The 25,710-nt window shown below is 42.6% G+C and overlaps 1 protein-coding gene across 17 annotated transcripts in view; it reads left to right on the top strand.

Annotated features, from left to right (window-relative positions):
• TRPM3 (transient receptor potential cation channel subfamily M member 3) overlaps positions 1-25,710 on the top strand; it is a 774,831-nt gene that overhangs the window by 554,737 nt on the left and 194,384 nt on the right. For 8 of the 17 annotated variants that reach the window (XM_034646697.1, XM_034646703.1, XM_034646699.1 and 5 more), the window contains exon 7: positions 16,534-16,608. The exons of the other annotated variants lie outside the window; for them this stretch is intronic. In XM_034646697.1, the coding sequence (XP_034502588.1) occupies positions 16,534-16,608 (75 nt within the window). The remainder of the gene's footprint in view (positions 1-16,533; positions 16,609-25,710) is intronic. 17 annotated transcript variants of the gene reach the window in all.

The raw sequence follows: 25,710 nt of genomic DNA, 5'->3' as shown, positions 1-25,710 counted from the left end.
AGACTTTTCCTGTATCCTTTACACAGTACTCTAAGGAGGAAAGGCACCCTAGAGAAATTGTTTCTATTTGTTAAGCTATTTTGGTTGGCCAGAAATTATATATATATATATATATATACACACACACACACACACACACATATACATATACATATGTTTTGATCTTAGCATAGACTTGCCTATGCTTAGGAATTTCAAGGCAACTGGCATTCTCCAAACAAAAGTACTGTGTGTAACCATCTTCATAAACTTTGATTCTGTATCTTAATTCTATGTGTGTATTTATTGTCTTAAATATATATGTATTTAAATCTATGTGCATGTTTATGCACGTTACATAATACATATCTATGGAGGTTATACTGAAATTACCTCTTAAGTACTCGTGTGTTCCATGCTGTATTTATTGTGCCCACAATTAGCTATGAAAGGGTGACACTGCGAAAACAGCAGTGCTCCCCAAATCGTCAAGTGGCTTGCATTTCAGGGTAACAGAGGTATGAAAATCATCTACCATCTCTCCTCACGGTGATTTTCATTTGTTTCCGCAAAGTAACCGTTGAGGAGGATTTGTGTCAGGCTCAAACTTTAGGGGTAATTGTATGTCTCATCGGGCAACTTGTATCTAATTGATTCAACTTTCAGAGCCTGCAGCTGTAAACAACAAAAGAGTCTCTTTGGCTAGATAAGTTTCCAAAAGCTCAGTGTGCTGTGATTCAGCTTATCCAAATGGTTGCTCTCTATTTTCTCTGTATCTGTCTGGGGTGAATTTTCCTTTCCCGAGCCACCTTCCTCCCAGAACTGGAATGTTCGCCCTATTAGACCACACACCTTCTCTTTCTTACACTTGTTGTGGCCCCAGCTTTTAGGAGGTACTACTATTCTATCTTTTTCACATAGGTGTGTGGAACAGTACATTTTGGCCTAGGCCTGAAGTCCCAGGTGTATTAGGAAGTGGTCTTCTATCCTAGAATCCCCCACTGTCTTTGGAAAGAGAAAATAGGATTATCCCAAGCTAAACGTCTTTTGGGGAAAAAGTAAAAATAGAAAAGACTAGAAAATTGATCCAGAAATTGGGGGAGATCAAATGTAACAAAGCATTATAGCCAATGGGTAGTAGGTTTTATAATACTAAAATGGAATTGCATTACAATAGTGGATAGAAAGGGTAAATGTTATGTAATGAGTGGCATCTATTTAGATCTTGACAGGCTAAAGCATTACGTTTTATACACCATCAGGTTAAGAATGAGAACCTAGTGGGAGTGACCTGAAAGAGGCAGAATGGGAGCAGGATAGAAAAAGAGCAAATTCAGGGTCAGATTCAGGGTTCTGATGGGGCAAAACCTGTCCAGATCAGCAAAGCATGTCATTGAGCCAGGCATTGGTGGCAGCTGGTCCGGATAGTCTGTAGTGAGGAGGAGAGCTCACGGATGCAAGGGGGAGTTAAAACCCCGCCAAGGCTCTGTCCGCCAAGCTCCGTGCCTTGCAGGCTGCCCAAGGAAAGGATGCTCTTTTTCTAACTGGTCATCCTAGACGGAACACCTTTTTGTCATTTATCTGCCTGGAGGGGTATCTTTCTCGTAAAGCTCCCAGAGGTGCTATACATGTGGATGGCCCTGCAGGGGGCGGGGGGTGGTGGTCCCTGGAGAGGCTCCTGTACAGTGGCCTGGCCACAATGAGTTGCAGAGCCCAGAAGCATGGATAGAAGAGCAGGCCAAGGCTGGTCAGGATATCAGGGATGCTGGAGGAGCCGGGACCCCCCCACACACACCTCATGCCATTCACAGAGACAGTGGACCCTTGCTAGATTACCAAGGCAGGTAGCAAGGTACAGAAACATTGACAAGTGGGGACCCAGTCAAGGGTCTAGGGTAAAAAAGTAGTGGAGAAGCATGCACCAAGTACAGAGCTGAGGCACAAGGTCAGAGAAGCAGGCTAGAGACTCTCAAACTGCTCCAAGTCCATAAACAGGATTAGGTCTGGGGTAAGGGATGAGCACCCAGAGTGAGTTAAGTGACAGTAGCTGGGAAGAGGTGGGGGCAAGGGAGCCACATGGTCATTGGAATTTTCATAATTTATAAACATGATTTTTCTCCCTGCTTTGAGATACTTATTTGAGGATTTGCAGAAACCCACAGGCTCCCATTGAGTAAAAAAAATTAAATGGGAAAAGGAGGTTAAAGACACCCAGAGATCTCCGAGGTCACAGGAAGTGAAAAGGCTCAGAGTCAGCAGTTTGCCCACAAGCTGTAGTGAAAGACGCGGTGAGTTAGCTTTTACACCAGTTCGGTCCCTAAGCTTAATCTGAGAGGGTGATCGACTTGTCCCAGGTGCCTGAGACTGTCCCCGATTCATCACTGAAAGTCCCATGTCCCAGGCAAACCACGACTGCAGGTCACCCTCCACGTGAGTGACTCATGAGTCATTAGGTCTCCTTCTCTTTTTACTGCATTCCCCCCAAAAAGCAGGGAAGGAGCAGCAAGGTGTTCAGAGCTTAAGAAGTGACCCAGGCTCCCGAAAGTAGAGCGGGACTTTGAGGCCTCGATTCAGTTAGCAGCACAGTGCCCACTGAGAACACAGAAGCCTCCAGAACAGGACTAACAAGGGGAAAAGTTGACCTCATTATAACAAGAAACAGCGGCAGTAAGAATACAGACCTTTAATGCAATCAATCCCCTATCAATACGTAAGAATAGCAACTCTACTTTCTAATATGGACACTATTTCTTTTCATTATATCATAATTAGCAGTAATGTGGTTCTTCCTATTAAAAATAAAACTTTATTCTGTAAGCTGATTCTAAAAACCTCATTTACTTTTTTTAGTCCCTTCTTCAAAAGTTAAAGAAATCTTTTTTTTTTTTAAGATTTTATTTATTTATTTGACAGAGATAGAGACAGGCAGCGAGAGAGGGAACACAAGCAGGGAGTGGGAGAGGAAGAAGCAGGCTCATAGCAGAGGAGCCCCATGTGGGGCTCGATCCCATAACGCCGGGATCACGCCCTGAGCCGAAGGCAGACGCTTGACCGCTGTGCCACCCAGGCGCCCCCAAAAGTTAAAGAAATCTTAAACACAATGGTGGAATTCAATTTTGGGCCCCAGCTTGGTCTGTTGACAATGAGCCACCATACCACAGTAACACTGCTCATGACGCATTCCACCTCGGAGGACACCGGGGGTGCAGAATGCACTCAGCATTTTTCTCATTAAGGTGCCATTCCTCCTCATCACTTAGGGGTGACCTGCCTACCACAGTAGCCTTTCAACAAGTCTGTTTCTTGCTTAAATGACATTATCTGCTGAAAGATATTTTCCTTAAATACTAAGTGAATCCTGTTCAGGAGACCTTTAATCCCTTTCTCATCAAAATGCCAAATATTAATGATAATGTATCACAAACACCAGTGCCTTCGATTTTCTCTGGACCCCGGCTTCCATTATCTCGTCTCTCCCCCGCCTCCCACTCATTCCTGCTGCCACCAGTCCCTTCTCAATTATGGTCACGGGTTCCTGAAGAACTTTGTTTTTAAAGGAGAACCCTTTTGGGCGTGAGCAGTGACCTGCTCTGGAACACTCTTCCATCTGCAATTTACTACACTTCAAATTTAACGTGCACAGCCTCCAACAGTCCAAGCATGACTTTTAGGATACAGATATTTCTTGAACTCCTGTTATAGACCAGTTATGGATGAGGTCTGGGAAAGCAGCTGTCGACAATTCATTGAGCTTAACTCAAGAGAGGTAATCAGTAAATAAGGAAACAAATAAATATATGATGTCTGGTAGTAAAAAGAACTGATAAGAAAAAGAGCAGAGGAAGGTATAGGACTGGACCTGTGTGCATGGGTTTGCACGCACGCACACCTGGGCATTGAGAGGCTGCTGTAGAGTAGGTAGTCAGGAAGGGCTTCTGTGAGGAGGTGACATGGAAGCAGAGACCTGAATAAAGTCAGGGAGCTCACTGTGGGGAGAACATTCTGGAAGGGAGCAAAAGTAGGGACAAAAGCCCCGGGTGTTCAAGAAAGAGAAGACATTTGTAGAGAGCTGGGTTTTATTCTCACAGAATTGTGATCTGGCAAATTACGATCTCCTTTCTGGTTTAGAACATCACTCTGCCACTGTGTGCAGAGACCAGACTGAGGTGGGGGCAAGCTTCCGAATAATGCAGGTGGGAATGAGCGTGGTTTGAAATAGAATGGCGGTGATAGAGGAAGTAAAACATGGTCAGATTCAAATACAGGTATAGATATTTTCTTAACTGGGTTTTTTTTTAAAAAATGTAAAATATACATCACATAAAATTTACTGTTTGAACCATTTTTAAGTATTCAGTTCAGTGGCATTAAGTACATATACATTGTTGTGTGACCGTCACCACTGTCCATCCCCAGAACATTTTCATCATTCCACACTGAAATTCTGTACCCGTGAAACACTAACTCCCCTTTCCTCCCTCCCTTCAGCCCCGGGTAACCACTATTCTACTTTATATCTTTATGAATTCGCCTATTTTAGGTGCCTCAGATAAATCATATAGTATTGGTCCTAAGATACATTGTGAAGGTGGAACTCAACAGGACTTGCTAATGAATTGGGCATGCAGGGTAAGGAGTAGACACATCAAGAAATCTGCAAGGCCATTCTTAGCCGCACTGGTGTATTCTTAAAACAGAGGGGCTAGGGAGAGCCCCAAAGGAGTAAGCTTTGGCAGAAAAAAAAGGGGGTGAATCTCTGGGGAATTGGGACAAAGTCCCTAAGAGAGAGGGAGGTGATGAGATTCAGTGCACAAATAAAGAGCTCAGCCTCAGGACAGGGACAGCTTCATCCTGCATAGCAGGAGGGAAGGCAGAGCATATGGGCCAGACGTGGGTAGGACGGAACATTTTCTGCTGGGGTGATCAGGTACTTCTCTGTAGATAGTGTCTTTATGAAGTAAAGAATACGGGAGGTCGTCAGCAAAGAGTGTGGAAGGGGAGGCGGTGGAGAGATTAGGGAGCGGAAGGAACTATATTGAATGTAGGGACAGGGAGAATGACCAGACCAGGGAAATGTAGCATTACCCCCCAGCACCCTGGTCCCACTTGGTATTTGTGGTTGTGAGTTTGGAGAGGCACGGATCACGAGGGTTGTATGTTCTCTTTGTAGCCGTGTTCAGCTCGCGTAGTAGAACAGACATAAAATTGGGTCAAGCACCTGTTAGGATCTTGCCCGGCAAGGACGAGAGAGAGAGGCAAGGGAGCGAGGCTGTATGCACTCTGTAGTCCTGTATACCGTGTCCCAGGAGCGTCATCAGTGTCTGTGGATGAAAGCGATGCTCTGGCTGACGTTCACAAGAACATAAAATCTTTCATCTCAAAGATCAGACTGAGGTGCAGGGAAGTGATTAAGGGAATTATCAAGGGTGACCCACACCTTTCATTAATATTGCCAAACATCACATACTACGTTTGAACTATTTAAATTAAAAAAGGTACATAATCAAAAATTCCTCGTTTTATTGCTGTTCACATAGTCACGTAAATTGAGGCAACTTAGCACATTGCTGGGAACATAGCAGCTGCTCAGGAAATATGTGCTAGCTGAAAGGCTACCAAGGGGCTGCTCTAGAAAATAGCGTATAAGCAGCCTCTTGGGACTTTAAGATCCCAAGCATCTCTTGTGCATACATTTTTATTGTTAAAAAATTTCACATGCAAAAAAATTGGAGAATCTTATAATAACCCACAATGACTGTCACCCAGCCTCTACATTTACCAGCCCGTGGCCAAGCTTAGACTCTCTCTCTGTATACCCACCTACATCCTCCTCTGGATAATTTTGAAGGAAATCCAGACGGCATATCATTTCATCCATAAATATTCCAGTCTCTTAGACTCTGTTTCTGGATCTATGAACCTTGGTTAACTGAGTTAACATACAAGTCAACATATGAAAGGATCCTGGCATGTGGCTGTCCAGAAACACTGGTTCCCTTCCTGCCTTCTTGGTGGTACAGTGGTCCCCCCGCTGGAAACCATGTCCTGTGTGGATACAGCCTGGCTGCTATGCGTTCCAACCTGAGACCAGACCCTCTCATTTGAAACCTATCAGGGTCAAGGGTATTCATTACTATATATATAGATAGATATAGATATAGAGACAGAGAAAGATTTTTTTTTTAACCACAAATCAGATCTGGCTCTGCTTGTTAAGGAGAAACCATGTATGTCTGTAGTTACTAAAAAGGTCCAAAGAGAACAAATGAGGGCTCAAACTTATGTTCTGGAACATATCGTCAAGCCTCTGTTAACATGATTTGTTGAAGAGTAATTGATTTAAAATCTTAACCATTGCAGCAATAACCAGCAAACTCTTATCTTTTTCTGTGTTGTTGAAAATACATTCTATGCTGTAGTTGTTCCTCCTGCCTGGAGAAACAGAGCATAATGGAGAATATGAATCTTTCTTGAGAGATTCAAGCTATTCTAGTGTCTTGGAGCAATGCTGGTGACCCAGCTAGGATTGTCGACTATTGTCTTTGGTGGAGGTGTTAGAACTTGGGCTAAATGTGAATCAGCCCAGAATATATCTTACACTTTAAATTTTCTTCTTGTAAGTTACCATTTTATTCAAAAAGGGGATTGAAGGAAGAGGAGAGAAATCAAGTTACCTTTGGGCTCTATTTGGTTAAAATGTTACTCCTTTGTTGTTTGGATTTTATTTTAGGTTTGCCCAAATGCAAAGTTTTATTCAGACTGCGTATCTGATTACATTGCAAACATCAGTTTAGGTTGTAGGAAATTTCATTATGAGGCTAGAAATTTCTGACTTTGTCATCTCCGTAATATAAAGTGAAATCTATGTCAGACTAAATCCAATCTAAGGGATTATGTCCCCATGACAGTCATCACAGATAGTTTATTTTGCGATAATAATTAATGGGGGTGTCTGGGTAGGTTTAGATTTCCATAACCAATACTTTTGCTACTGCCGGGGTTTGCTTGACAGAGAATTTGATTCTCCGCATTTTCTCTGCCCCAGAGTAATGACTGACATTTGAGTGTAGCCTCATGAAGACACCAAGAGTACTTTCTCTAAAGCAGCAGCTTAAAATGGGCTTGGTATTTCTGAGTAAACAAGTGGCAGAAACGATGGTAGAATTCATAAAGCATAATCACATTTGGCATTTGAAGGTATTGCTATTTAGAATTCTCTAGAAAAAACTATGTTTTATTATGCAGTCCCTAAGCCAACACACCTATTTATGTATAATTGTATGCTTACTCACCCAAACTAACAAAAATAATAATGAGAATAATGTCTTCCGACAGTACAGGATGTCATCCCTAATAAATTATGCCTTATTATGGAAGCAAATATATCCCCTTTCCACCGAGTTATAGGGTACATGAGCCACAGGAACATTCTAACGCACAGATTGAGTCAATACTGGTGGAGTCCAATCGGCTCTAAGAGATTTTATTTTAAAAAGCTCATCTCTATGACATGACACACATCAATTTAAAGCATTTTTTTCCCACGAAATTTCCATAATGAGAAATAAGTGCTCACAGCCTCATCATTGGTATCCTACTTCCTTTACCACCATTTTGGATGATAATTCTTAAACATGGCTGTAGTGGTTTACAACTAAGGTGACCCTGACTCCCCTAGGAGGCATTTAAAAATATCAGGGGGCCTCGGGGTTGACACAATTTCTCGTGCTCCTGAATGACAGGGGCAAGGAGGCAGGAATGTCAATAGTCTGCCTTGGGCCCAACAGTTTCACGTGAAGACCTGCCTGGTCCAAAGGCCAGTCACATCCCTCAGGAAACACTACTCCAAGTAAGTTTCCTTGAGTTTTCTTTTTGTTTGGTTGGTTGTTTTTTTTTTTTTTTTTTTTTTTTTAAAAATTTNTTTATTTATTTGACAGAGATAGAGACAGCCAGCGAGAGAGGGAACACAAGCAGGGGGAGTGGGAGAGGAAGAAGCAGGCTCCCAGCGGAGGAGCCTGATGTGGGGCTCCGATCCCATAACGCTGGGATCACGCCCTGAGCCGAAGGCAGACGCTTAACCGCTGTGCCACCCAGGCGCCCCTGGTTGGTTGTTTTTGTTTTTGTTTTTCAAACCTTTCCAATAACCCACACCGGATTTGTCAAGGCCACACCCATGATACTCTATTTTAGTCTAAAGACGTGTAGAAGAGGCAGCAACAGCAAGCCAGCGGTGAGATTTAAAATCTTGAACAACCAGTGAAGACGTTGGTTTCCTAAACCAACAGCATCGGCCGGATGTCAGCCCCGGCATGCCCCTCCGATCCTAACGTCACTTGCGGTTGGGAAGTTCTTCCTTCCATCTGACTTCATTTGGTCCGAGTCTATTCTCTCCTGGGTGAGGACCAAAGTCATTGTCTAAGTCCGAGCTCTTGGCATATCTGAAAACTGCAAATGGACTTGAGTTGACCTTTCTGCCGTAATGACTGGTAGGAAGCTGTTTCTTATTTGCAGAGACATACCACCTTGCTTAACAGGCAGAACTGACTCGCGAAGTAAATCAGATCGGTATTTCCAATTCAGCCGCACCTGCTCTGAGTACCACGGCTTTATATGCTTCAGGCTCAGTGAGTCCAGAAATGTGCTTGACGCTGGGAGCTCTCCTGTCGAAGTCCTTGATACTCAGAGAAATCCTACTGTCCACAGTTATTAGCTGATGTGGGGGCAGAAGCAGAGATGGGGGTGCTTTACCCAGAGGCCCCTGGAAAGCCTACTGAATAGAATGCATTGCACAGGGAATATTTTAATACATCAAGGTTCTAGTAGAATAAAGAGTTCAAAACTGAATACAAAGAGAACTCTAATTTTTAATCTATAAATTACTGAGAATTTTTTGGAAAGTAAGGGAGCAGGGCAGTAATATAAATCTCGAGTGAATGAATAAATTCATGATATAAAACTCCATGAAGCAAAGCTTTTTAAAAATTCACATCCCATTTCTGGTGTATATTTCTCATCTCCCCGGACTCTTGTAGACCCCTTATATGTATTATTTTTTATTGTTAAATTGTGAAGCCATCTTACCCAGAAAATTTAACATAGATTGTCAGAAGAGTACCATTGACATCCTTAATTGATTACCAACCTCCATGACACCCAAACTAAAAATGTTATGCATAATAAGTGCTCAATAAAGAGTTGCTGGTTTGGCATGAAAGAAATTTAAGTGATTTGATCCAGTCCTATTATTATAAGAAACGTACGGATTTACAACTTCAAAAAAACTCCAAAAATATAGTAATGGCAGCATCATTGAAATAAGCATGTAGTTCTCCAGGAGGCTATTTTAAAGGATTATAGTCATTTATATATAAATAAATGGTATATCCTAAGTACTATACATATTACTTATTTTATTCTTATTATGATTGTTAAGTCAGTTTCATGTCTTTGTATTTATACCAAATACCCAGAGGCTAAGCCTGAAGAGGTTAACAATAGCACAGAGAGGGAGACGGGCATATGGCCAAGGAAAGCTGTAATGTATGAGTGACATGAAAGGGTTTTTGTTTTTTTTGGGTTTTTTTTTTTTTTGAGTTTTCCATTTTGGAATATGTTAGCTATCCATACAGTAAGAGGTTAGAGTTGGCAGGAGACCATCGGGTCAATTGCCCATAGCTGGCATTGCAAACCTAGCGTGACTTTTCCCGCTGAGCCTTGACTGAGCTCAGAACCATTCTGCATTCATTAGGACACAGGTACTGCTACTCTAACAATGACTCAAAGGGCTGGATGCCTAAATGAGACGGGAGTTTATTCCTTATGTACATGTTATTCTAAACAGGAGTCCAGATTTAATGTGGTGGCCTCACAGTGTTGAGGACTCAGTTTCCTTCTTCCTTTTGCTCCTCCCATCCCTGCTTCATGGTCCATGGGAGCTCACCATCTCATCTACTTTCTAGCCAGAAAGCATCAGGAAAAAGGAGCAAGGGACAGTCATGCCCTTTCCCTTTAAAGTCACCATGAGGAAGTCTTGCACACCACTTGGGCTTCCATCCCATGTGGCAATATTTGGTCATACATTCACACCTAGCTAAAAGGAGATTTGAAAATGTAGTCTTTATCCTGCACAAATATATCAGGAGCCAAAATTCCATCACTGTGAAGGAAGGAAAAAAACAGATATCTGGGTAGAGCCAGCAGTTTTTGCCATATCTTTTCAGCTTAACATTCCAGATTGTTGTTAAGGAATGGCTGCAGTTGTCACAGGAGAGAAAACTTATCTGCCACTCATAAATGAGGTATGCCTGTTATGGTTCCAGTATGTTCACTGGGGAGCCTTGTCCATAAATAGTTCGTAGCGCATGCTTCGTACCGCGCTCTTTCACTCTCCACCTGTGAGTCTTGCAGTGATGCGTAGCGGCAGAGTCCTGCGCTGGCTCTGGAAATTGCAATTTCTGCTTGAAATTGGATTGAGACAAGATGTCTAAAATTATATAAATTATCTTAGACCATTCTGATTTTGTTAACTTCTTAACTAACTCAAATAGATCCCCTAAGCCTCAAAGAAATTGAATATGCTGTGCTATGCATAATGCATGTGCCTTCCGTAATGGATCCTTAATGGAGTCATATTTTGTTGCACATCATTTGGTAACATTTTAAATCCCAAAATATTAAAAATAAATAGGAAAGATTCCGTGTTTCCATGACGCCATACTCTTGGTACAAATGTTTCAAAGATAAATCCTGGAAAATAATTCTCATGTGACAGACACATGACTAATCTTGGTGACAGGCAGGAGGATGGAGATTGGTCAGCCTCTAGAAGCTATAGGTTCCGACAGGACTTAAACCCTGTTGAGAGAAAAGGGCAAAGAAACTGTTTTAGGGAATAAGAATACCCCCCCCCAACTGTTGAGGAAACATCTGAGGAGACCTGATGAGCAGATGAATTTCTCAGGGATTGAAATCCTTCTTATGCTGATTATCCAATATGACATTCCTATGCTTTAAAAACCCCTAAGTGATAACTAATAATTTGGAAAAATACAGCTGAAGGGCTCTTAAAACATTTTGAATGTCAGTAAATATAGAACTGAGAGTATTTGCTGACAGTAACAGCTATAAAAAGATTAATTCATGAAACTTCTTGTAATAAATGGTGGATTGAGTTACCTTGGTTTAGAGACCGAGATACACATGTCCTTGTTCATCCAACCCTAATTAGTTTTTCTTTTGATTTTAGCTTGTGTTTTTCAATAAAACCCCAAAGGTAGACAGCTGGAATTTCCCTTCTGTCCCGCTAAATGAATAGAGGTAGGAGGATCTAATGCTTTACAGGTTTAATGAAACCACAGGCAGATGCTTTGAAAACAAACCTCACCTTTCCTCTCTGGATTCTTCATATGTGGAACTGTTACTTTCCCTTGTTTCTGCCTAGCCTAGTATTTTTTCCCTTCTTCTTTAATAATACCAAACTCAGAGCTGTCGTGACTCACCCATTCACACAAGCTAAGTGGCTCTAAGAAAACAAATTCAGTGCTTAGAAGCCCCATTACAAAATACTAGTTCAAAAAACAAATGGCAAAGCAAAACAAATAGTTGCAACCATGACAGAGGGCTAAATTTCCATAATAAACAAAGGACATCCACAAATCCAAAAGAAAAATGCTATAAGAAAATGGGCAAAATATGTCAACAGGAAGATCACAGGGAAGAAAGTGTAAGTTTCCTTACTCGAAATTGAAGAAACGAAAATTAAGACAATGAAATGTTTTCAACCCATCAGTTGGCAAAAAACAAAGTTTACAAATATCTGCTGTCAAGAAGCATATATAGAAATATGTATTGTGGGGCACCTGGGTGACGCAGTCGTTAAGCGTCTGCCTTCGGCTCAGGGCGTGATCCCGGTGTTCTGGGATCGAGCCCCACATCAGGCTCCCGCTGGGAGCCTGCTTCTCTCCCACTCCCCCTGGCTTGTGTTCCCTCTCTCTCTGGCTGTCTCTCTCTCTCTGTCAAATAAATAAATAAAATCTTTAAAAAAAAAAAAAGAAACATACATTGTGTGTGCAAATATGGGCACAAACTTGTCTTATTTGGAAGATAATTTGGCTACCCCTATGAAGTTTTAAATGTGCATGTCCTTTGGCCATATATTTTTACTTCTAAGAATTTATTCTAGTCATATTTTTGACCCAACGATTCATGAATAAGTGACTGACTAAATTTTATGTAAACGTATAATGAAATACTCTGAAATTATGAATAATGCACTCACATGGAAAGATATCCAAGGGTATTTTTTTCTTAAGTTAAAAAGCCTGTTGTAAAACAGTACAACTGTGTGTTTATGATTACCCTTATGTTTCTAAAAATTTGAAAAAATATATACTTATAAAATGTCTGAAAGGACACAGGTGAATAATTATCAGTCGTAGCTTCTAGGGAATGAAACCTGAGGTGGGAAAGGAGGGATGAGAACTGATGTGTTGCATGTATACCCTTTAGGTACTTCTCAGCGTTATTTTTTACAATGAGCAAATACAGCTTTTGTAGTGGAAGGAAGGGAAAGGAAGGGAAGGGAAGAAAGAGAGGGAGGGAGGGAAGGAGTGAAGGAAGAGAAGGAAGAGAAAGAGGAAGGGAGGGAGAGAAGGAGGGAGGAAGACAACCTTTGGAAGTTGTCAGCCTATCCGTGTAATATATAAGTTCAGAACCTTCCTCCCTCAAGTGTATGTATATCATTCTTGACCTTTGGGTAAGGAGCCAACCCCGCCATGGTTTCTCTTGCTCGCTCAACCTGCTGGCAATCCTCTGCTTTGTCTAAGACAAAAGGAAAGAGTCAGATCAGGAAACCTAAGAGAAAAGGCTAGTTAAGGACCCATCATAGAAAATAATATTGTCCAATCACATATAAAGGATGTGTGTAAAAGCTATAAGACCAGGGTTACCTGGGTGGCTCAGTCAGTTAAGCATCTGCCTTCAGCTCAGGTCATGATCTCAGGGTCCTGGGATCCAGCCCTGCATTGGGCTACCTGCTCAACAGGGAGTCTGCGTCTCTCTCTCTCCTTCTGCCCCTCCCCCTGCTCCTGTTCTCTCTCTCTCTCTCTTTCTCTCTCTCAAATAAATAAATAATTTTTTTTTCTTAAAAATTATGAGACCAAGGTAACAGATTTGATGCCTACATTTGACAGTAGCTGAAATCAGAAGCAAAATTATCTTCCCTATTGGGACTCAGTAAGTGACAAAACAACTTAAATTTATTCCCAAACCTTAGCCATAGCCAGACATCCTAGTATAATGGGGCTCCTGAAAATGTCCTACTTTTATATCTCTACTGTGAGTACAGTGCAGCGAAATTGTTCATTTTCCCTTCATTACACTCCTGGCCACCCCAAAGTCCAGCTCCCCTCTCCCAGGGTCCTCGTCCCTGAGATGGAGCTGGGTCACACAATGGCTCATTCAACAGCTGTTTTGTGTTGGAGATCGTCCTTGGTGCTCACTATGGAAAAGTGGCTCCCACTCTGTTTGTTATTCCACTATCCCTTCAAGATGCTTCCTATGGAGCCGAAACACAGGCTTAAAAGTTCTTCAGCTTTTCAAAATGTAGCAAAATGAGAACTCCAAATATCTGTCATTTACAATAAGTAGTGATTGCTCTGTTGCATTTCCCCTCAACAGTATTTCTGTGGCTCTGGCAGTACTGGCTTGAGTGCCTGGAACATACAAAGCACCACAGGTCTTGCAAGATAAATAAGGCATAGTTGTGCGATTGAAGTGCTTAGGATTTTACAAATATGTGAACAATAATTAGTGTTTAGTCAAGTGCTATTCTAAACACTTTGCAAGAAATCATGACTTACTCCTTATGACAACCCTAGGAAGTAGGTACCATGTATTATCCCCACAGACCAAAAAGAACACTGAGGTCAAGGGATGGCCCCAGTGTCAGACTGGTAATAAGAGGCAGACCGGAGACCCTGTGTCAGAGCCCCCCCCCCCCCGCTGTTTCTGCTCAGGAGACAAAGAGCTGCATTCTAAGAAGCAGCAAGTGTTAAGTGCCCTTTAGTGATATGAACTACAAGAGGCATTCAGACAAAGAGTATTTCTTGGTGGAATGTTCAAGGGGCTACGTGGCAGATGTATTTGAAGGAAGATTTTGAGGGGTGGAATGTGAGCAAAGCTGCAAATACAAACAAGGTCTATGTGTGAACTGGGGTTTAGTTTTTAGGAAATACAAATAACAAAATCATAAGGGAAAGATATATATGTTTCATTGTTTTCTTTTTCTAGATACACCTCAACAGAGGGATGTAAAGATAAACTAGAGAATGATACAGGAAAACTGGGACATTATTACATATATAAAGATATACGGATGGGGCAGATGCAAAGCTACTCATGGTCATGGATTCTGTGTAACTATATATGTACCTTATCATCATATATATAAGTACACATATATTTCACCTAGTTCATTGCCTTCATTTTCCAGATAGGAAAGCCCCCTTGGAAACGGTCATGCGTCCTACCTCTTTTCATACAGTGCATTAGCTGGTACAGAGCTTAGCTCACAACACCACGGTTCTAGTCTGCTGCTCACATAGTCATAGTTCGGGAGGGACTTTTCTTACTCTATTTAACACAACAACAGGGAACTCAAATTAGGAAAGGTTCTCCATGCACCTCAGCAAGGAGTGAAAGCAGGGTACTTAGGGCATCAACCTCATTGGATGCAAAATCCTTGGTCCCCTTATTTCCCCATTTCCCCTCTTGAAACCACTTTTTCCACCGTGCCCGGAAGGGTAATCAAGGAAATAATGAGACAATTGGGGTCACAGTCAACTGACACTAGATGTCTAGACATTTCCATTTTCAACCATGCAACAATCTTCAACAAATCTGGCTAATCTTCACTAAAAGGTCATTTTAACTTTCGTTTGTTAGGGTTTGGTAACTGGAAGGAAAAAAGAAACAAACTGAAAATACCAGGGTGCCGTTCATTCTTCAGGGAAAACAGAGCTAAGCCAGTTTTGTGCTTTGGTTCCATAAACAAATGCTTGTGCTAAATTTCCAGGAGGGCTTTTGCTGTCATCTATTTGGGGCTTTGCTCATAGTATTTAGCCAGCAGTCTAATTGCTGTACACAATGGTAGGGCGGCCTGGGGAGGCGTGTGCTCCCAAGCTGAATTTATGTTCTCAGGAACATGCTAATTGGTAACTTTCTGGAAAATACACAGTAGTTACTCTTGGCTTATTATTTTACAAACTATTAAGAATCCAGAGGATCCAACCCTTACATTTTGTGCTTTGAGGGATATTGCTTTGTGTTTTCCCCAGTGAGTACATTCTTAGGACAAGGCAGCCCTGCCAGGTTGTGGGCACTGAGGAATCGCCAAGCAATAGTCCGTAAAAGCGGGTAAAACCCTACGGCGTGTCTCACTGACCAGCTACCCTCTGCCCAACCACCACCCCCGGTTGAGGCTGCTCTAGAAGTCTGGCTTGATCCTTGGAAGCTAGGGCCAGAAGACATAACTTGAGGATCCTCGGGCTTCCGTTAATGTTGTTTCTAGGGAAGGAACAAAGAGGGGCAGAAACCGCTGTTCGCTGTTCGTGGGATTCTCCCCTGAGGCCTAGATTTGAAATGAGATACTGAATCATCTCAACCCAAGCTAACTTCTTTAGTCAATTAACAACTCCAGAGGCATGATATTACAATTAAATTTACCTCCCAGTTTGGGATAGTGTAGCCAAATTAGTAAGGACACCTATTATAATGAAATGGCTTTGGTGACTTTTCCGGTAGGTAGATACATACTCGCATATGTACATAGAAGGGAGGAAGCAGTAGGTTTATGCTATGGATAGATAATGTAATATGGCTGTATCTATCTAATTCGTCATTTTCTTGGCAATGAGAGAAAGAAAAGGGTTGGAAATGGGGGAATCTTTTCAGTAAATAATATGCATGTTGAGCGACACGTCAGCATTGGTTCCAATTCCTCTTTAAAAGGAAAAGAAATTAAGTACATTAGCCAATGGAGGGGGAATATTCCTTTTTGATCAAAAGTGAGCCAATCACCTGAAAACAGGACACATATCTCCAAAAAAAAACCAGAAAAGTGTTTTGCAAAGGAGAGAGAGGACAACCTGGTTCTTGCTCAGTCTTGGAAGACACAGAAACCAAATTCATCATTATTATTAGAATCACTGTAGCAACAGCATTTCTTGAGGACTTACCAAGGGCTAAGCATCTTTGCAAGTACTCAACACTGATTGACCCTTTGACCACCAGAGCAGTCACCTAGGCCACAACAGAATGAGGGATGCTTCTTCTGGCAAAGGGGACACTGATTTGAAGGACCCAAACAAGTGGAGGAGTGATGAGGCACGGTAGAGCTGGTACGGAGGGTGTTTGATGTTTTTCAAAAGTTTGAATGGGCAGCTTAGATTTCCATCACATGTATACATTTATAAATTGGGTGAGTCCGTCTGCTTTGATAAAATGTATATTCCACCATTGGGTTGTGGAAATTTCAAAGATTTTATTTTTTGACAGGATGCCTGCCGTTTTTCTCTCTTGACTCCCGCTTGTTTTATTCATTTTGGGGTAGTTGCCAATTAGACCCAATAGGTAAGTATAATTAATGGACAACGTGAATCTCCTCTTAAACCCCAACCAAGAAAATTAACCATAAAACCATTTGTTTCCTTTAAAAATTCCTAACACTATCTCTTCCTATGACTGCTGTTTTATCTCTTTCTAAGACTTCCAGCCACATTGGAGATTAGTTACTCCCTATTATTTATCATCCTAAAATCCTACATAAGACAGGGAGGAGGGAGATAAGCATTTCTTGAGGCCCTGGTATGTTCCAGGCACTATGCTAGGCATTCATATGTACTATCTCTTTTAATACTCACAGCAACCCTGCAAGGTAGGGATTATTATCTTCCTTTTTTTTTGTAGTTGATGAAACAGCATTTCAGAGTAATTAAGCCCTTGTTCTAAATCTAGTTAGTGGCACAGTGTGGCACAAATCAGGCTGGCGTGATTCCAGAACCCTTGCTCTTTTCACCCCACATAAGGAAGCATTGTTTCATTCAAAACGACACTCCCCTGTAATCTTGTTACCTTAGAGGATTTGGGGGTCATTATTTCATTCAACAACTATTTGAACACAAACTCCATGTCACACAAGGGTTGAACATTGGTTCAGTTGGAATGCATCAGCAGCAGAACTTTGGGCAGAGGACAGTGGTTAGTGGCAAGATGGGGGAGGAATTCACAGGAGCGGCAATGAGGAGGAAGTAGGGCAGGCTGATGGCATTTGCAGGGTGGAGTGAAGAGGAACAGAGAAGCTCCTGGTCGTGTATCCGTGGCTACAGTCTTTCTTCATGTGACTCGTGGACTTCCCTTTGTCATCCTATGCCTGAGAATATATGAAGGAGGCTGGGAAGGCAAAGGGACGTTCAATTGTCATCACTGGCATCTTTTTTGATCATTGCACCATCTTCAAATGCATTGGGGTAACCATGACATGAAAATTTCCATCATTGAGCCCGTAACTGTTTCATGAGATCAATAACAGTTCTGTGGGTTAAGGGTCATAGCAGAACTTCATCCAGGGAGACCTGGAAGTAAGAAGTAATGAATTTACATTCCCATACACTGACAACCCTGGGTTCAAACCACATGACTTGGAAAGGATGTTAAACTTCTTCTGGGCAGGTGTCATGTATGTCAGGGACGTTTCGTTGCCTTCTTCAGATGCTCTAACCTGTTCAGCCTAATCATTCAGACTTTCTGCTACCTGTAGACTCAACCAATCAAGTAAAAGACTATGCAGAATACAAATGTCGAATTCATGATCAGTTAACCTTGGGCTCCGATGACCTGCCATTTTTCAGATGCTCTCAGTGAAGGTGATGTTTGAAGTTTTCTCTACCTTTTAAAGAATTTTTCCTCTAAAAGAATAGGTTGTGTGACGGAGACAATGCAGTGTAAACATCTGCCCTCTCTTCATCTTTTGAAATGGCCTGATACAAGTTGGCTATCACTGAAATGTTTGTCATGCTTGGTACTAAAGTCACTTTGTCAATCAAGACAATAACGGAGTCAAAAGAATAATGTGGGGGAGGAGAACTAACGTTAGTGGAACCTGTTTCTAGGTAGCTGCCTATCTTGTTTATCTGACTCATTTTCCAATTCAAGCTAGGAGCCCTTTCTCTCTTCGGAAAGCGCTCCTTTATGCATTAGAATGACTTGTTCAGGGACTGGGGCAGTTCCTGTAAACAAATGAGTCCAACTGGGGAACTATCCACCATTCTGATAAGATCTCTTAGGTTCTTCACATTCAGGGAAGCATGCTGAGATCTCTTTTCAGATTAGAAAAGATTTGGGTTGCAAATATTTGGCATTTTGGTCTCAATGTCAGCAAAATCTGCTGTTGTTGGTCAGATCTAATAGGTTACTCTCATGATAACATAGACCTTGTTATTGTGATCCAACCTCTTCCTGGTTTCACTGCTAAAGGAAAGTCTTTCCATATCTTTTCATCTGTTGTTTTTCTAGTTTCTCCTTCCATCGTGCATGTGGGTCTTCTGCTCCACCATAGCAAGCTACTTGGAGTTTCCCGCAAATGACACAATGACATACCTCTCGTCAGATGTGTTTTCCTCCTCTTTTGACATTTGTTGAAATTCCAACCTCTTCCAACTCTAGTTATTGACAGGAACCTACATTCCAAGCCTCAGCTTGAAAATCTTCTCTTCTGTGAAACTTATCATAACAGACACACACACACACTGTGATTCTTGTAGGCTCAATTATTCACCCCATCATTCCTGTTGCCACAGTGCCCTGTGTAAGCCTCTCTGTTAGAGGCACCGTCTCTTCTGGCAGAGGGCTTGCCTGTCTGCCCACCCTGCCCCTCCGTCACCTGTATATTGTGAGCTCCTTGCGAGCAGAGCCTGAGTCTTACTTATTGTCATCCGGCGACCCTAGCACAGTGCTTGGTACATGCAGGTAGGTGCTCAATAAATGTTTATTGTAAACATCAATCCATGTTTTTCTGGCCTTATTTTTAGCTCTGGTTTCCAGCCTGACATAAAATTTAATAGAGGCGCTTAGATGTTGAAAGCTACGAAGGAAGGACACATAATAAAGCAGTAACACAGAGACAGACTCAGGGAAGAGAAACGAATAGGACATGTACCGGCAAAGACCATCGTGAATACTTCCGACTGTCCTAGACATGAAAGTGTTTATCCTGGGAATTTGACTGTGTTCCTGTTGACTCGTGATTCTTGTTAAATCATTGTTATCGTGTGAACTTAGTCGAAGGATGTGTATTTTTTGTAGCAGCCGACGCCATCGTGGCTTCATTATTTCCATTCACACAGAAAAAGAAATAAGTATTGATTTCCCCCCACTTCTTTAAAGTGATAATTGCCCGTGGCTGCTCTTCTGTCTAGCTAGGATCAACCATTCAGTAGAAATGCATAGCTAACTTTAGACAGGCAAACATGAAATAATGGCAGAACTTGTGCTGACCAAGTCCTTTCGTGCTGTAATAAACGATTTTACAGCGGGATATATTTAGAGAGGATAAGGTATCTCATTCTCTAGGGGTCTAAAAAAAAAGGAAGGGGGTGCTGAGATTGTAATTTGCTTGTAAGGCCAGGGAATTTGTCACAGGACCCCACCAGCCCCTTCCAAGAATTTAAAATAATCTGCCTCTCCCTTCGAATATTATCTGAATCATTTCAAACCATTGAAACTGATGGCTACGAAAGTGAAGTTGATTTCACATAGGCTTGAAAAGTGACCAGAAATAGAGATCCCAAGGTGTCAGTAATAAAATTGTCAGAGATTATAACAGAATACAAATCTTTTAACCTTGAACCCTCAGTGAAAGATCTTAATGCCTAAGGAAAAAGAAAAAAAAAAAGGAAAATAGAGATGTTATGCCCTAATACCAGCCAAATAGGCAAATGGCTGATTTTTTTTTTCTTTTCTTTTTTGGCCTCCAGAGCTGAAACAAATAGGCAGCTCTTCCTCTCAATGAACAGGCTGGCCCTGTTCCGTGAGGACGCCAAATTTCAAAAGCTGCTTGGAGTTCCACATGGCACGGCCCTGCAGGCAAACACTGAGGTCCTAAATCTCAGGCAGAGGAATCAACAGCTCTTGTTGGCTAATGAGCCTTGGCGTCTTGGCATCTTGGCGTCTTGGCATCCGCATGGGGTTCCGTGGGCAATTCCTGCTGGAGTGAGGGAGGATGAAAAAAAACAGGTGTACCTTTGCTCAACCAGAGGAGTGAGAATTGAAGAGTCAGGCTTTCTGGTCATCAAACAAATCCGAGCTGAACCTCTCCTCATTAGCAGCATTTTTCCATCCAGAGGGAGAACACAGGAAGTGGGGACCAACTCGGGTGCACATCAGAATTTATTAGGAAATCATGGGGGAGATTCTGAAAGAGACAATTAAGCATGGCGTGCCCACATTGGAAGTTGGGGGAGAGGTAGAAAGTTCTCCTCACCCTTGTATTTCCATCCCTAGATTCGGTTTTCATGGCATGCGCCGAGCAGGATCTGTCTTGTTCTGTCGACTTACTTGTTCCAGTTATTCAAGTAATAAGAAACATTGTAGTGAGTATGAATAATGCTTCATAACCTTAGTAGGTCTGTAGGAAATGTCACATAATAAAAATTTTCCTTAATTCAAATAAATCCAATTCCAAGCCCTCTTTCCATCTAGTTTTGGTGAATTTAATCTCAATCTTTATTATTTCTCTCTCTCTGCTTCCCCCCTCATTCTCTCTCTCTCTCCTCCCTCAGTCCTCTCTTCAACCTCTCCCCTTCTCCCCCCTCCTTTCCTGTCTTCTCCCTCTCTCCCCTCCTGCCTGCTCTTTCTCTCAGGCTTATAGTGTACCTGGGAAAGTAGGAAGGGGCCTCTTACTTTCCCTTAGCCAAGGTAACCGTTGCTGCCATAACTGCCCCAGCCTGCATGGTCCCTCCCAGGCCAGGCAGAAGACTCTGGAGCTCCAGTGCTGAGCAGAGTCCCAGGGTGCATTTCTTGACAGTCCCCCCTCAGACCAGGGGTCTGTGCTCATCGCACCATCCTGGAGCTTGCATTTGGGTGGAAGGAAACAGGAAATAAATAAGTAAAACATGTAGTATATTGCATGGTGATAAATGTTAGGGAGAGAAGTAAGGCAGAGAAGCCAAAAAAGGGAGTGCAAGGAAGGGGCTACAATTTTAAACAGAGAGGTGGAGAAGGCCTCACTGGAAAGGAGACATTTGAGTGAAGACCTTAGGAAGTGAGGGAGCGAGTTATGGAGCATCTTGGGGAAGACCATTTCCAGCACGGCAATGAAAAGGCACTGAAGGGGGAATGTGGGCAACACGATTGGAGAGCATCAGGAGGCCTGATGGCCTGGTGGCCATGTGGACAGAACAGGGAGGAGAGGAGCAGGAAAGGAATCCGGGGAAGGAACAAGGGCCAGATCCAGTGAGGAGGGTAAGAACTTTGACTTCTGAGTTCGCCCTGTATGAAATAGTAGCTTGCAGAGTTTTGAGCAAAGGAATAAGTGTTCTTGTATGTTTCAACAGCATCACCTTACCTACTGAGTTGAGTAGGCTACACAGGGAGTGGGTGTGAAAGCAGAACCACCAGTCAAGAGACCATGGCAACAATCTAGGCAAGAGCTGGCGGTGCTTAAACTACGGGTGGTAGCACTTGAGGAGGTGAGAAGTGTATTATTCAGGCTATAATTTGAAGGTGGAGCAGGCAAGACTTACCATTGAATTAGATACAAATTGTGAAAGGGAAAAGGTGAGTCTAGGATGACTCCAGGTTGGGGGGGCTGCTGCCCAGCTAGAAGAATGCCTTGCTATTTATTCGGATGAAGAAGACTGTGGGGATGGAGATGGCACGTATGAGGCAATATCAGGAGTTTACCTTTGGGCATATCCGATCTGAGACATCTCACAGCCCATGTGGTGATGTGGAGAGGATCGTGGTTGTGCGAGACTAAAGTTCAGTGGAGATATTCGGTCTGGAGATGTAAATATGGAAGTTCTCTGTGCGTAGTGGGTGTATGAAACCGTGTGGGTGGGTGGGATCATCCAGGGAGTGTGTGAGAAGAAGAGAGAGGGAACAGCAGAGGACCAGGAGCTGATTCCTCAGAGAGTCCATTTGCCAGAGGTCAGGGAGGTGAGAAGGGACCAGCAAAGATGAAGGAGGAGGAGCTAGCAAGGTAAGGAGAAGGAGCTGTTTGGAAGCCAAGTGAAGAACATATTTCCAAGGGGAAGAAATGGCCAACTGGGTCAAGTCAGAAGAGATCTGGGAACTGACCATCAGGGAGGTTGTGAGTCCCTTCTTCCTGTCTCATCTGCTGCCACTTCTCCCCATCAGAGACACTCGCCTTCTCCTCTTCCTCTTCAAGACATGAGTGAGCTTAGGTTCTTAACAAAAGCCATTCAGTGAGTTCACCCTCAGGCCAGCAATGCCAACTTTCCCTGAGGAAAGACAGCCCAGTGGGCCCTTTTGGAAATAAGGAGAAAGAGAAACAAATGGAAAACAAAATATGAATTAATTAGTAACTCAACAAATGATCCTGCTACACTGAAATGGATCATTTCTAGGCAAAGTGCCACAGAGAGAATGCATTTGATACAAGGAAATAATATTCAGCGGTACAGTGAAACCCATACTGAAATAGGATGAAGCGGGAAGCCAGTCATCTTTAAACAGTTGGTTCTAGGGGCTGAACAGCAAGTAAAGCACTTATCTTCCAGTAAGGGCCGTGTTCTATCAGTCGTGTACTACTAAACTGGATGCCACTGCTTGGCTTACACGGTCAGCTTTCCAACTTGGTTAGTTTCTCATTGATCATAGACATACTTGGGCTTGGCCAACTAACAGATTGTCTCCTAGGAATCATTTTTATCACATTAGGTAGACCCAAAGGTTGGCAAACTACAGCCCGCGGGCCAAATCCAGCATGCCATCTGCCTTTGTGAATAAAGCTTTATTGGAACATGGGCACATCCGTGCTCATTCTTTTGTGTGTACTGTGTGTCTATGGCTGCCCTCATGCAACAGTGGCAGAGTTGAGGACTTACAACAGAGGCTGTCTGGCCTGCAAAGCTGAAAATATTTACTCTCTGGCCTTTGGCAGAAAAAGTTTGCTGACTCCTTGTTTGGACTTTAAAATAGACTCCTGGAAACATGACGTGGGTGTTTCAGTTCTACTCCATGGGCTCTCATCTTAAGTTACTGCAAGGGACACATCTTAGATTTCCCTTCTTTTCATAGATGGAAGTGTCCTCTACTTACAGTTTAACACTGGGGCGGTGTTTCTCAAAGTGTAGTCTGTGGACCAGCAGTGATAGCATCACCTGGGAACTTGTTAGAAATGCACATTCTCAAGTCCCATTATAGACCTACTCAGAGGCTTTGGGGGGGGGAGCAGCAGGGTGTGCTTTACCTGCTCCCCAGGCGATTCTGATCAAGAGCCATGTGCTAGAGCAGACGCTGATCAGAAGATCTAAGAGCTTGAAACGGGTGTTTCTACACACCCCTCTCGGTGATAATTTTCAATGCACAAACTAGTTCTTTGTACATTAGCATTACGGTTTTAAGAACAGTCCTTCGAGGGCCACTTTCTTATATATAACATTAGGGCCGCTCCCTTTCTAGAACGATGGTATTAGCACTTACTATTCAGTCAAACGATTCTTGGTGGCAGAGTAGGAATAAGCCAAGTGGCTGTTTCACACGAACGTGACAGAGTAGGATAATGAGTGAGTGATTAAGGACCCAAAGTACCACTGGATGCCCGTGGACCATCACTGTCTGCTGATTTGTCATCCCGGCACTCCAATGTGTTTGAGTGATAGAATGTAATGAGGCATTTATTTATAAGGGAGAAAAGTAGAAGGGATTTATTTTCAGCACCATCAAGGATATGCTAGAATGAGAAAAACTTTAAATCGATATTTTCCCCCTACAGGATTTATGCAGGTGCTGCCGGATCGTAGATGGTATTTTCCTTTGCTTAATGATCTAATCCTTCCCTGGAGCTTCATCCCTCCGAGTACCTAACAGGAAGGAATATCTCTGATAATGAATAGCTGTGGTTTAGAAGGAGCTGGAAGCCTGATCCCAGGGAATCAGAGAGGGGCAATAGTGAGTCTTGGCCTTATTAAGCCACGAAGAGATGCAGCAAAAGAACAGCGAGCAGACTCGGGCCCCTTTCTGAATATCTGAGGGTGGCATCCATGGTTAAAATCTTCCACAAATGAGTTTGAGATGCTAAGACATGAGAAACGTAGAGTGATCCTATGTACTGGTTTGTCCCGGACCAGATAGTTCCGGCTTATACCTGTCATCTCACGAAAACTATTAATGATTGATGATCCTTTCGCTTGCAAACGTGTCCTGGATTTGCACGCTAAATCATCTGGTCACCTCAGTGAGAGACAACCCCGAAGAGTACAGCGTGCAGACTCTGCATTTCCTAACAGGCCCCTGTTTGAAGTCCAGTTCAGATAGGCAATTTACTCTCTATGCCTCAGTTTATTTAACCCTAAAATGGGGATAATACTATCTCTATCACAGGGTTGTTGGAGCAGACTCAGTAAGCCAGTGCACCCTGCCTTGCTGTTGCCCATACTTGGTAGGTGCTCAGCAACTGCTCCTTCCCCGAAAAGAAAAAGAAACTGCCTTCAGCCATTTGGCTGAGCGGACTTCACTACATGAGATCATTCACCACAACCCAGAAATTCATAAGTGACCTTGTTTGGGCTCCATTTGTAACTAGGCTTTTTTAGCGTTGTTTCCTTTTGAGGAGCTATAAAAACATAAATAAAAAATTATCTTTCAGAGAAGGCCATATTTGCACTTGAAAAATAATTTCACGTTCACAGGTTTGAACCAGAGGCTCAAGTTTGTTAGATGCTCTGCTGCGAAGTGAAGGCCAGAAAGAGAAATGACAGTATTATAATTCATGGTGTTGGAGCTTGAGAAAGCCCAATAAATTATAGTTCACCCTTGATGGGACAAGATTGAAACTGACTGAGAGTTGGACACCAGAGTCAGACAGATGGAGATCAAAATATCATTTTTATTAGTGGTAAAGTTGTTGGAAATAATGACTTAGTCTGAGGGCCAAATAGGTTTGCCTACTCACTTCAGCCTCCAGACAGCCAACCAGCGAAGAAATTTGTGTCTACAAAAGACACCTTTACTAACAGCACTGAATGGCACTGGTCCGTGGAGGAAAAGGAAGAAAGAAGCTAAATTCTCTTTAGTGGGAGACTTTGAGTAGATTTATTCTATCTACCCAGGAAACATGGATAGTCACCACCAATCAATTTTATATGTGGAGAAGAGTAAGGGGAGAACAAGGGGCTAGATGTGTTACCCTAATAGACCTCCGTCCACAGAGAACCTTGAGACCAGGGCAAAGAAGTTTCCTCGTGACGTCGTCATTCATATTTCTCACTGAGCATTTAGGCATGGTAACGATTTGATTAGACTTGACACATTGTCTTTTAGAAAAGATGCCAAGATAATCAAAAATTTATCATTTCTCCCAGCTGCTGGTCTGAAATTGGACTAAATGCCATCACTAGCTCCCAAATAATCAGAACACTTCCTTTGTCTCATATATGATAGGGCAGTCGGTTATTTTAATAACCTTGGTGGTGAGTGAAGGTCACTCCTAGC

The sequence above is a fragment of the Ailuropoda melanoleuca genome, chromosome 17 (genome assembly GCF_002007445.2).
Source record: "Ailuropoda melanoleuca isolate Jingjing chromosome 17, ASM200744v2, whole genome shotgun sequence".
Lineage (NCBI taxonomy): Eukaryota > Metazoa > Chordata > Mammalia > Carnivora > Ursidae > Ailuropoda > Ailuropoda melanoleuca.
The sequence above is the reverse complement of the archived record's forward strand: the minus strand, read 5'-3'. Positions and strand labels throughout refer to the sequence as shown.